Genomic DNA, 14,651 nt, shown 5'->3' with positions numbered 1-14,651 from the left:
ACACACACACACACACACACACACACACACACACACACACACACACACACACACACACACACACACACACGCACACGCACACATACATACATACATACTATATATATATATATATATATATACACACACACATATATACAGTGTCCATTAAGTTTTGACAAAGTGCTCGTGTGTAGATAAAGTGAACTGAATCGAAAAGTCCTCTCCCATTTTTTATTTTTATCTTTGATTCTATCATAGTAAATTATAAATCATTTTGACCTTGGTTCCTATTGCATCATATTAGTGCGAATATATCATCTAACAATCATTCAATTCACTCGATTACTTAGTAAGCATTGCAAGAAGTGACGTTGAAAACAAAACTATTGTATGTTCAGTAAATATCTTAATATAGTTTGAACAAGAATCATTAATTTAATTTAAGTACCATTGAGTAAATATATTTACTTACTGTAAGTAAAAATGTGTACTTAATTAAAAAAATATTCATTATGATAGTAATTTCTTTTCAGCATATAAGTATTAACTGATTAAAAAATATTATGTAAGAAATAGTTTAAAAACTGGATATCTTCTAATTTTTAATCCTTAAAAATTATTATTTTCTAGTGATAACGTGTCTTATATAGTTTATCTATTATATAGTCTATATAGTTTATAGTTATTTATTATAGAGTTATTAAATAATAAAAAAAATTGATTTACATGTAAAAATGAATTAATTAAAATATCAATTAATCATCACGCGAATTCATACATTTTAAAAAGTCACGAAATAATATTAGATATGGAAAAAGTTCGTGGTATTTTTTTAATGCCATCTAACGGGAAAAACGCCACGAACTTTTTCCCATACCTAATAATAAATATTATATACTAAAAGTACTAGAATACTAAAAGTACTAGAAGTAATAGAAATATTGAGAAATATTAATAATAAATATAAATAATTACAATTATTAATATATTAAATTAATAATAAATATAAATAATAAATATCCTATACGCATTCCTTATCGTATTTTTCTTCTATTGATTTTTAAAAATCTATATTAATGTCTTATAAAAATATATTGCACACGGAAAAAACAAATTCGATCATACAAATAGAAATTGCTACAATCTGTTCAGATTTTATTTTTGCTAAACTGTTTCATCAATATTTTAGTAATACTAATAACTAATTCAATAAGATAAATGCCGGTCTGTATATGCGCAGTTAACTTCGCTTGGTAAGTCGGCGAATTATGTTTCATTATAAATATATAATTTATATTCTAATAGTTACGGAAGCTCATATAGGGATTTTTTTTATATTAGATTTGTTCTTGAAATTACAAAACTATTAACTCATTAACTAATAATTAATTAACTATAATAATAAATAATGAATATCTGTAAAAAATAATTTTAATATATAATGTTGATTTTATTATCATTTCATACAATACTACAATATGTATACGTTCATAAAGGTGCATATATAATTTCGATTATAAAAGTAATTTTTATTAAAATGTATTTTTTTAATAAATTGAATTTAGACCGATGAATATAAATCAAATGAGAGGAAAAATCCATTTTTCGGTTGAAACGGATCACAATAATTTTGTAATAATAATACTCATATTTGTAAAAAAACACAGTTTATCCTTGATAATTTAATATTTACAAATCGCAGTTAAAAAATTTGTAAATACATTAATTAGTTTTATACAGTACACGCTGATGCGGATTCTTATAGCGTTTTTTCTTGGCTGCACTATCGTCTAGTGCAACACTCAGACAGTGTAGCGTGTTTCCTTGATTGGTAGTAGGCAAACTCATTCAGTGTAACGTGTTTCCGTGGCTATAGTGTAGTGCAAATTTTATGCCCGAAGTAGCATTTTGCTACACGATCTCAAGAGACGGTGTAGAGCCAATGTGACATTAAAAATTTGAAAATGGAAATCAACCAGCAGCAAAATTAAATACGATAACATGAAGTAGTGTACATCATGGTGTACACTTGTGTAGTGCAGCACTGACACTTACACGCAACTGATGTAATGCGAGATTACACTCAGTGTATTCTAAGAGAAAATCGCTATTAAATCACAAAAATATGAATTGCTAGACAAATATGAAACTAGAAATAACATTACACATTAATCAATTTTTACACATTAATCAATTTAAAAACAATGATAAAAATGAATTTTGAAATATTTCAAAGAATTTGATAACTGTAATTTTTTTATAATATCTGTATTATTACCATTTCAAATGTTTTCTGAGGCTTAACTATCCACTACAAGAATAGACTCCAATAGAGGATGCATATTTTTTCTACGCTGAATATTCAACCAGAATCCATTTTTCGGCATTATCATGAAATCTTTGCCAAATTGTATTGGCATCAAGTATATAACAAGTATGCCACAGATAAATTTGTTAAGATTACGTCGATAAGATTGCGTCACATTTAATTTAATATCTCAAATGATTATGCTTACTTTTTATTGTTAATACAAATACTTAATCGTTGAATTCAGTATCAGTATTGAAATGACAAATGATATGGAATGACAATGCAATTTTACATAGGCATATATAGAGTTATTGAAATTCACGTAGGTATATTGCATGGAAGTATAAATATGTGTGTAACTCGTTAGCAGATTACGTAACATGTGTATGTCAACAAAGAAGTTTATTAATTAAAATATGTTGTTGATAACATATATATGTTGATATTTATTATCAATAGTTTTTATTACAATCTTATTATAATCTTTATGTTCTACAATTCTGTGATTTCCCTTCTTTATTTTTATCTTTTAATCTATTATGGTTAATTAGAAATCATTCTGACCTTGGTTCTTATTACGACATACTGATGAGATTATACACTTGAAAAAATAAAATATTAATTTTATTTTTTCAAATTACTTAAAGACGTTTAGTAGATTTTCTGAGACATGCAAAAATGTTAAAATTAACATTTTACTTTTTACAGTGTATCATTTTGACAATCATTCAATTCATTCAATTACTTGACAAGCATTGTATTCAAGAAGTTGGAAATAACACTTGTTAAATAAGAAACTTTGTTCAATAAGAAAATGTCTCATGTATTTATTTAAAAGAAAACCATTAAATTAATTTAACTAGCATTTTTTTATTGAGTAAATATTTATTTACTGTAAGTAATGTTTATTTATGATATTCAAAAACATATATGTATTAAGATATAGTAGTTCTTTTCAGTAAATAAGTTATGAATTTACAGGTAAAATATTACCTAAAGAAATACATTTTAAAACATAATTTTCTTCTAATTTCTAGCTTTTAAAAATTATTATTTTCTACTGATAACATGTTACTTTATAATTATTCGTCTTACTTTATAATTATTTATAAGTAAAAATAAGAAATGGGTTTACACTAAAAAAATTAATTAATTAAAACATAAATCAATTGACCTTCACGCGAGTACTAACATTAAGAAAAGTCACGCTATTATGACGGGTAATAATATATATCCTGTAGCTCTTGATATCGCGTTTTCTTCTGTTTATTTTTATAAAAATACATCAATAAATTATTAAAAATTATATTTAAAAAAAATTCGATCTTACAAATAAATAGAAATTGTTACTGTTCTGATTTTACTTTTGTTAAATGATATTTCAAGAATTTAAAAATATTTCACGATATGACCAAATATGTTAGATTATTAAATATTACACACATATTGATGACATGCATAATTATCCATGAATGTAGAACAATTAAGTGAATGTGTGTAAAGTTGGCTTATGTCGCGAGGCATATTTCAACAATATTTCACTAATACTAATTATTAATTTAATAAAGTAAAATTTACCAGCCTACAGTTAACTTCGCTTGGTAAGTACACTGTTACCGAATTATGTCATCGTCATATAAATATAATTTACACATGAACAACTGCAAAGGATCATATAGTTTTATTTGTAATGGATTTATTTTTGAGATTACAAAATGACTAACTAATTAATTAATTATTAATATTAGTAGTAAATAATTTTAATATATATTGATTCATTATTATTTTATATAATACTACAATATGTACACAATATGTACAACATGTATAATATGTTCATTAAGTACATATGCAATTTCTACTATAAAAATAATTTTTATTAAAATATAATATTTTTCAATAAGTTCAATTTAAATCAAGAAAAATGAATCAAATGAAAAGAGAATCCTATTTTTGAAAAAGATCTTGATAATGATGTTTAATAATATTATATATTTAAATAATACAGTTCATTCTTGATAATGTTAATATTTGTAAATTACAGTTGAAAATTTGTAAATGCATTATTCAGTTCTATAAATTGCACTGATGTAGTTTATCGAAACTTAATTCACAAACATGAATTGAAATTGGACATAATATGATTCGTTATAATAATCGTCAATTTAACGATAATAAAAAATAAAATTTAAAAGACTAAAGAAATGATAACTGTAATTTTTTTATAAGAACTTCATTTGAAATATTTTCTGAAACCTAACTATCCATTATTGTAGATGCCTGTATAGAATAAATATTTTTTCTACGCTGAATATTTAACCAGAATCCATTCTCCGGCATCAATCTTGGAAGAGAGTCTTTACAGAATTTTATTGGTGACGTAGTTTTCACAGAAGGTTTCAGTTCACATTGCGCTAATAAATGAAACAATAAAACTTTGACTTCCAACATGGCAAATCTGTTTGCTATACACATTCTCGGTCCTAATCCAAATGGCATATAATTCGAAGAATTGTTCATCTTATTGTTTAAAAATCTTTCTGAATCAAATTTCTTCGGATTGTCATAATACTTTTCATCATGATGGATTGCAAGAACAGGAATCCAAACAAGCATACCTTTCTTCATCATAAAAGGTTTCTCGTCCGGCAATGCAGGTGGTAACTCAAAAGTTTTTTCACATAACCTTTCTAAAATGGCGACTGGTGGATATAATCTAAGAGTCTCACATATCACCGCATCTAAATATTCGAGCCGATTAATAGTTTCGTAAGACACTTCTCCGTTCGACTCCTCTAAAACCTTGTCGATTTCTTGTTGTAATTTCGTCTGAACTTCTGGATTAGCTGCAATTTCATGAGCTGCGAAGCACATTGCAGTTGAAGTCGTCTCGAAACCGCCGAGGAAGAAGATGAACGCTTGCGCAGTCATGTCGTCGATGTCTAGTTCTCTTCGACCTTCTTTGCCTCTGATATCCATCATCAACTGCAACATATCCGGACGCGTAATGTGTTCTGCGTCACGAGTGGCGATTGTAGTCCTTATAATATCCTTGAAGAAGTCCGAAACATAATTCTTCATAATTTTCACATTGAGAATTCGTCCGAGTTTTGGAAATGTTTCAAGAAAAAAGAACTTTATACCACGAAGAACCCCTGTGAAGTTACTCGCCTCCTTGCCGTAAATATAGAATTTGTTTGTTGGATCTTTCATAGAGTTGACTTTGATTCCAAACGCACATGTAGCAATGACATCGGTTGTATATTTAGAGCAGACATCTTTCATGTTTATACCGCCTTTATCTGCTGATGTTGACAGAAATTTGGCAAAATCCACAGCACATTCTGACATCAATGTGAACATCATTTTCATCTTGCTGGAAGTAAAAGAAGGACTCAACAGATTTCTCACGTTCCGCCATTTTTCTCCATGAAGAGAAAACAAATTTTTTTCAAATAAAGGATCGTTAAAATCGGCGAAACCACGACGATCTGGAAATGCATCGAAATTTTTAACAAGAACGGATTTAATGAGTTCCAGATCACGGAGCAGAAAGACTGGAGTTGTCGTGAAGTAGAATCCAAAATACTTTGCGTTTGGATAACAATTATATATCTTCAGCATGAAATCGAAGAATGATATTCGACGGAATACCATCGATATCGTAGATCCAAATAATGGAAGAGGCGGTAAGTGTATAATATCATTTCTTTTAAAGAAATTAAAATTTTTAAAAAGATAATGAATGCTGATCACTCCAATCGCTATCGATAATAACATCGACCAATATTCCATGGCACAAATGAATGTTATTTAAAAATTTTCCAATAACTTTTTGTAAACGTCTGGTAAAATGTAACTGACTATACATAGAGCAGCGATACCGTTGACACGAGTCGCTGCGTAGAACTGTTTGTTACAGCAGTTCCCATCTCGTAATATACTGGTAATCGTTGTGAAATAAATGCTTTCAAGCTACATTATGGATGGGTTCGCGATGACGCTATCCACGCTATTTGTGTTACTCTGTCCTTGTTTTGCGTTTAATGGACGATAAAGGTAGAGTAATATTGGGAAAGTTCGTGCCAATCTTAAAGGAAAATTGAAACGCAGAAAATTTTAATTTAATAAATGTATACTAAAATTTAAATTTTAGTCGGCACGAACTTTCTGAACAACTCAAACAGCACTACTAGCGTTTCTCCGAACACACCTTATGTAAGATCAGTCAGTGTTGATACTTTGGCCGATGCAAATCAATAAATCATACGTGTACTATTTGCACATATGTAACACATTTTTATGTGTACACACACACACACACACACACACGCGCGCGCAGAGAATAAGTTTTGACAAAGCGCTCGTGTACAGATAAAATAAACTAATGATTGTGAAAAAAAGTTCTCTATCATTTTTAACTTTGATTTTATCATGATAAATTAGAAATCATTTTGATATTTCAATTCTTATTACATCATATTAATGAGAATATGTCGTTTTAATCATTCAATTCACTCGATTATTTAATAAACATTGTACTCAAGAAATGAAGTTGAAAATAAAACTGTCATGTCTAGTTGAATAAATATCTTATATATAGTAGAACAAGATTCATTAATTTAATTTAACTATCAATTTTTTTTCATTGAGTAAATATATTTACTTGCTATTAGTAAAAATGTCTAATATGTTAAATAGAAAAAATATCCATGTAAATAAAAATTGTAATCTGTTCTGATTTTATTTTTGCTACATTATATTTCAACGATATTTCAGTAATACTAATTATTAATTCAATAAAATGCCTAACAATTTATGCTCTAACAATTGCGGAGGCTCATATAGGCATTTTATTTATATTAGATTTATTCTTGAAGTTACAAAATTATTAACTTATTGACTAATAATTTACATTTTTTTTATATTGAGAATTCGAGTAAATCTTGGAAAAGTTCCAAGAAAAAAAAACTTTATACGGCGAATGATTCCTCTAAAGTTACTTGCCTCCTTACTGTAAACATAAAATTTATTCGTTCGATCCTTCATAGAGTTAACTTTGATTCCAAATGCATGTAGCGATGATATTTTTATATTTAAAAAAAACATTCGTGTTTATATACTTTCTTCATTCGCTGTCGGTATAAATTTTACGAAATCCACAGCACATTCCGCATCATCGACGCGAACATTATTTTCATCTTGCTGGAAATAAAAGAGGGATTCAACAGATTCCTCACATTCCGCCATTTTTCTCCACGAAGAGAAAACAAATTTTTCTTTAATAAAGACTCAATAACGTCGGCAAAACCAAAACGATTTGGAAATTCATCGAAATTTTTAACAAGAACAGTTTTAAGTGTAAGTAAGTATGAGTTCGAGATCGCGAAGTAAGAAGACTGGAGTTGTCGTGATGTACAATCCATAATACTTTGTGTCTGGATTGAAATTGTATATCTTCAACATGAAATAAAAAAATGTCATTTGACGGAATAGAAGCGACATCGCGGATCCAATTAATGGAACAGGCGGCATGTGTAATACCATTTCTTTTAAAAAAATTAAAATTTAAAAAAAAATAATAATTGCTGATCATTGATTACTATTGATAATAGTATTCACCAATATTCCATGGCATAAATAGGTGTTATTAGAAGATCTTCCTACAATTTCTTTTGAAGCGTTTGATAAAATGTTACTGACAGAACAATGCTGCTAACATGAGCATATTACTCGTCGCAGCACACACAGCTCCTATCTCGTAATATATTAGTAATCTTAGTAAAGTAAATATTTTCAAGCATTGTGGATGTCAAAATAACACTATCAGTGTTGCTCTGTTCTTGTTTTACATTTAACGAATAAAAAAAAAGAGAATGACGCAAGTCAGTAGTAGTTTTCCTTAACGCATCTTACATAAGGTCAATCGGCGTTGGTATTGTGGACGATGTAAATCAGTGAATCTTTGCTATGTATGTTGTATGTTTGCACATGTACGTAACGCACATATACATATATATAGTTATATACAATTGAATTACTTATGTAATCCGTAAAAATGTATATAACAAGCTTTCATGATCATATTAAAAGTGCAATTGAAAGATTGAAATATGTACCTTTATACAAAGTATCCTGTATCTTTTCATTAATATTTCGGAGAGTGAAAGGAGATGAAATTTTGAATTGAAAATTCCTTTACAAGTTTTGATTCAAATCATTATTTATCCAATTATTGACGATTACTTGAAATCAATGCAGAAGCATAACATGCCATGAGATTTCTCGCGCTTGCTATACATTCTCCCGATTGAAAATTTATTTTAATTCTTCAAATTAATTAATAAGTAAATCAATAAATCAATATAAGGGTGAATAAATAAATAAATAAATAAGTAAATGAATAATTAAATAAACAAATAAAATAAAATAAAACCATTTCATTTTAAATAGATATTTATTTTATGTTGGATAGATATTTTATTTTATATTAGATTTTATTTTATTTATTTATTTATATACTTATTTATTTATCCTTTTATTGACTTATTGACTTACTTATTAATTAATATAAAAAATTAAAATAAATTTTCAATCGGGAGAATGCATAGCAAGCGCGAGAAGTCTCATGCTTTTGCATACTCCGATTGCGTGCTCTCTGGTTAATCAATTTTAATCGTTAATAATATCCTAATTAGTAAATAATGATCTGACCCAAAACTTGTGAAGGAACTTTCTGTTCAAAATTTCATCCTCTTTCACTCTATGAAATATTAATGAAAAGACACCCTATATATTTTGTATTAATTCTGTTTTGTATGGGATTACTTTTGAAAAATAAATGAAATGATATTTGAAAGTATTTTTTTACTGAAGTTAGGATTTGTTAGAATGAATTGAATAAGATGAAAAATTAGTAATGTATAAAAGTATATTGCTTCGATTTTATTTTTCAAATTATTATGTTGTATATATTGAACACTAATTTTAAGAAAGGATACATCAATTTCATTAGAAATATTCTCTTTTAGTTTAACAAATAATGAAAAGTTATTCAGTTTGAGAACAAAATTTTAAGAAACTTATATATTCGCAAAGTATCATTTTATTATTTATAGACATAAGTTTACATCAAATTATTTTATTTTATCTTCTATTTCTTATCTTAATTTTTATTTGTTATCTTTATATTTGTTATATCTGTTTTCATTACTGTTTGTTGATATGAAGTGAATAAAATAAAAATCAAGACTTAAATATGTAATATGTCAATGATAAATTTGTTAAAATTGCATCACAGATTTCAATTTAATTTCTCGAATGTTTTCTTATTATTTAGTATTGTTAATACAAATACTTAATCGTTGACTTCATCAGTATTGAAATCATAAAGTATATAGAATGTGCAATTTCTATGATGTATACAGACCTAATGAAATTCACATAGTATATTGCATCGAAGTATAGGTATGTATTAATTAATCGTTAATAGATTACGTAACATATAAAGTATGTTAATAAAATAATAGAAGTATATTAATAAGTATATTAATAAAATACGTAGAAGTTTATTTATTAAACTTATTTTTGTTAGTGTATAATAATTTTATTTTTTTAATTTTATTTCATTATAATTTTGATTTTACAAATTTATGATGTTCACTTTTTTAGTTTTATCTTTGATGTTTATTTTACTTTATTTTAATTTACTTTTATCTTCTATCATGATATCTTCTATCATGATAAATTATAAATCATTTTAATTTTTTCTCGTAACATCATGAAACTGATAAAAATATATCATTCTGATAATTATTTAATTCGCTCGATTACTTGATAAACATTGTATTAAAAAAGTGAAGTTAAAAATAATATTATCTTTAAAGATATGTGATAATGCCAACGTTTCGTGAACCTGGTCGTTCACTTCATCAAGACGAGATGCGTAATATACACAACAGCAAGCGGCAAACAAATATTATAAAAAAACAGAAACAAGAAAAATACATCTATATATATTCATATCTCATCAGTGAATAGATATATTAATATATTATAATATTAATACATGAATGGCATAAAAAAACTCTAAAAAAAGGAATCGTACTTCGCGAGCGCTGAATGTTTTATCAATTATCCGTTTATGATCTCGTCGTCGGTAATTTTATTCAAGAAGAATGTGAATGGCTGAGGGAAATACGGTAATAAACGGTACATTACGGAATCAAAGATGGAGATACATTTTGACTTTCACTTCACGGTCGATGAGATAAATGACGATGACACTTCCAATGTCGATCATCGTCGTTTATTTCATCGATAATAATCTGCGTTTCGTATAACTTCCGATAAATTCCAAGGTTTGCTGTATATCTTAACGCGTTTTATGCTCTTTATCAATGAAAATCTTCTTTAGTATATAATTTTGCCTGCTTGATTTTCTTGATAAAAAAACATAAAAGAAAGAGACAAAGAGAAAAGAAGAGTGTGCAGTTTTCTAATAAATACATATACAGACCTAATGAAATTCACATAGGTATATTGCATCGAAGTATAGGTACGTGTTAATTAATCGTTAAAAGATTACGTAACATGTGAAGTATGTTAATAAAATACATAGAAGTTTATTTATTAACTGATTTTGCGTATGATTAATTTAATTTTAGATTGTTTAACGTAACGTTAAAGAAAGAGAATTTTATGGCTCGATGAATAAATTTAGATGAAGCAATTTATTGATTTAGCAAATCTACCTACGCAGATTTACACATGTATACGTCTGTAACTCAGTAGTATTTGCATATACAGATGTAACGGGTTTATGAATTTAACAACTCATATACATATTTAAGAGTTTATGAACAACAATTGATGAATAAATAATCGATTATAGACAGAGATTAAAACATTCCTACTGATCCTTCTTGTGTCGTTTGCATGACTACTCATCGTTTGTTCGTCTATTCTTCCGTCTTGCCGAACGATGAGATTGAACGAGTGAGAGAGGAGAATGAGAGCTATTTCGCTTCCTTCTCATATTTCCTGCTTTCTCAAGCGTTAATTTAATTAATGATTAAGAATCCTTCTACATTCCAATGAGAGTACATAATCGTCACGGTGCTTGAGAATACTTATCGTTCCAACGGTACACTATTTTTCTGGTACTCGAATTAATGTCGTGCATAACATTATTAAATTATTGTTGTCGTTAACAGAAATTATGGTTGAAACTCAGATTATTTTTATCATTGATACAATTGTGAATTTTGAATCGTACAATATATTTCGTAATTATAAAAAAGGTTTTATTGAAACAAACGTATAATAATATGTACCTGCTGTAATAATATGTACCTGAACAAATAGAGATGCCTTAATCATGAGAACAGAGACTCTGTTATTCATTCATTCATAAAAATTTAAAATTATTATTATTATTGTAGGATGTATATGAATGTAATAAAGAGAAAATTTATCACATGAGCAAACAAAACCGTTACGAAAGTATACTAGTGAATGAACTAGTTTCATAATCATCACGTGGAGAAATTATCGTCACCTGCGTAATCTAAAAACAGTTCTGAGAAACTAACGATCTGAAAGATCGTGAGTGAATTGTCGCATTTGTGCTTTCCGCAAGCTACTGTTGCGTGTCGATCGCGGTTGATTTTCGGATAGCGGTTTACTAAAAGTGGTTTCTCACACGTCACTGCGGATTGCGGGCAGTGACGCAACTCGTACGGTTGTTCGACTTTCATTCTTTTCGCACACGTTCGTACAATCGCGATTCCGTTAACGAGGGCCGCAATTAATAACTTCTTACGCGGAAGTCATCGTCGGCTACGCATCTCTCTTATCGCCTTCTTCGCCTTCCGTTATTGTTACACGATGAAACGGTGATTTGCACCGTAGAATTGGAACTGCGGAAGTTCCCTCCGTACCGGTTCCCCATTCACCTATAGATTAATCGACAATAGCAAATACGCATGTGATAGCGGTGAGAGAGCGAAAAGGAATCAGCGAGGATATAGACTATATATAGACGCTATAGTACTTTAGCTTTATCGAACTGCAGATTCATTTCAGTTTGCAGTAACGATAAAACAGAGTGAATAGAATATAATAATATATGTAAAATAAAATAAAGAAAATATTAGATTATAAATTAATTATATCAACTTGTTTTCTAATGTATTCATTTTATTTAGGTTTTTAAAATTATTTTGTTTTTTTCCTACTATAGATATTAAATCTAATTAAATTCTTAGAATCATTTTGTTTCCTACTATATTAAATATTAATTGTAATTAGATTCTTAGAACTATTTTATTTTCTAAAGTATATCCCCCGAAGTAATCGCGTGAACACGCAATCGTATTGAAAGCGTCTTTCATTACAATTCATATGAATAAAATATCTTTTGCGTATAGGCCACAATCTGTTTTGAAGCAAAACAATCCCATGCTCTTATCCACGCACTACCGTTTCCGCTTGATCTTATTTACCACATGTATACACAAGTGCGTATCCGCTCGCATTCATCCGCGAATGCATTACGTTTCTTCACGTATACGCCTGAGGCCTGTAATTTGGCAGGCCCAAAGCGACAGATCTATAATCATTTCACGCTCTCCATATCCGGTACAGTTGCGAGTAACGGGATATTAGGGCGTAGACAGTAGTAATAGTCCCCGAAGCAATATACTAATTTCTCATTTTCAAATCAGATATAAATGTTTATGAGAAAAGTGCTTTACAGATATTGATACTGTTGGGCGAATAAAATCATTAAATCTTCAAATAAAATATAATCGCAATTGAAATGTATTTACGCACTACTAAATTCATTTGCAGTTAACTTCATTTGGCAAATATAATTTCAATTATTTGCGAATTATACCTTATCGTCTTATTTATGCATTGACAACCACGAAAATTCATGTAGACATTTTACTTGTATTTATTTTTAGAGCAACGAAACTATTAACTTAACTTATTTTAATTTATTTTAATTTAAAAACATTCTATCAATATATTGTATATTCATTCTGAATAATTTCCAGTTTAAAAGGTTTCCGTCTATTTAAATTGATAATCAGACATATCAACGAGATTGATCGTCCGATTATATACTGGAGTGATGTTTTCGACCGTGCTCGTAGCTACTTATTCTTTTGCGTGATTATTCCCGCACGGCAATTCGGATTCGGAGGTATGCGGTCTGTATCATAAACACTTTCTTGCTACCACTACTTGCTAGTTGGTATTCCACCAACATAGAATTAATGACGGTTAATAAGAATCCTCGACTTGTTCCGCCATCACATCTATAATTATTGTGCGCCATGCATAACATTTTGACTCGGCACCTGAGCGAGTTTGGTAATCGGTATGTTAATGATGTGCGCCGGTGGTCCAGCTTCATTTTTCTTCGAATAACTCTTTTGTATGTACGAATTATTCTCACAAGAGGACACGCGTATGCACACGCGCGTGTACGTGAAAAATCGAAGCCGCTCGTAAAATTAAAATCGCATCGGTCGTGACTGAAATCGCGAATAAATCACATAGATTTACGGATAAGCCAGCTCATATTATTTTTCTCCAGAAAGCACATTGTCTCGTGTTCTCTAGCTTCTGCTCAATCTCCTCTTCCTGCCTATTATTTTAGAACGATTGATGTCATCGTAATAAGTGAAATAAAAAACACTTCTCGAATAACTTGATGGCCAGTTCAACAGAACATTTCTACGATAAATGTCCTCTTCTTGTGGAAATTATCCAGTATATGTGCATCGCCCACGCATAGCACTTGTTGCATATCGTTATTTAAAGTAAAAGCAGCATAACAGAAATAGTAATTTATTAATTGCTGCAAAATATATTTGGCGTTTTACGTATATTATTTTATATATTTTATTATGTATATTATTATTTTTTTATAAACTGGTAGTTCATGGAATTAAATATGTGACATACCTTGATGTAACATAGAGCTCCAAATTGAAATTTTGTTGTGAAAGTCTGCGATATATAAAGATTCAATCTTAATTTCATTATATATTATTAAAAAAAAAGATAATTGCGGAGTTGCAAATAATATCGCTGTAAAGAATCAAAGAACACATAAAAGTCAACAAAAAATCAAAATGACTTTATTATATTTCTTAATATCAATAAACAGTTAAATTTTGGTACATAAAATCAATTTTGATTTTTATAATATCAAAATAAAGTTATTTTGACTTTTTCTTGACATGGTGTATTCCTTGGAAAAGACTACCGTTTAAATAATAATAGAAAATTTGGCATAATAAATATTTTTATTTTTATTAGGTCAAAAGTAGTGAATAGAAAG

General features: G+C 28.5%; 1 protein-coding gene across 1 annotated transcript; it reads right to left on the bottom strand.

The window, feature by feature from the left end:
• Window positions 1–4,545: 4,545 nt before the first annotated feature.
• Window positions 4,546–6,188, bottom strand: LOC108690377 (cytochrome P450 9e2-like). Its single transcript, XM_018197638.1, has one exon. The coding sequence runs from the start codon at window positions 6,086–6,088 to the stop codon at window positions 4,550–4,552; it is 1,539 nt and encodes a 512-aa protein (XP_018053127.1). The 5' UTR covers window positions 6,089–6,188; the 3' UTR covers window positions 4,546–4,549.
• Between the last annotated feature and the right edge of the window lie 8,463 nt (window positions 6,189–14,651).

Source organism: Atta colombica, unplaced genomic scaffold, assembly GCF_001594045.1.
Source record: "Atta colombica isolate Treedump-2 unplaced genomic scaffold, Acol1.0 scaffold105, whole genome shotgun sequence".
Taxonomy (NCBI): Eukaryota; Metazoa; Arthropoda; class Insecta; order Hymenoptera; family Formicidae; genus Atta; species Atta colombica.
The sequence above is the reverse complement of the archived record's forward strand: the minus strand, read 5'-3'. Positions and strand labels throughout refer to the sequence as shown.

Bases quoted from the DNA above. Each gene is read 5' to 3' on its own strand.
- LOC108690377 (XM_018197638.1), bottom strand. From the start codon at position 6,088: ATGGAATATTGGTCGATGTTATTATCGATAGCGATTGGAGTGATCAGC.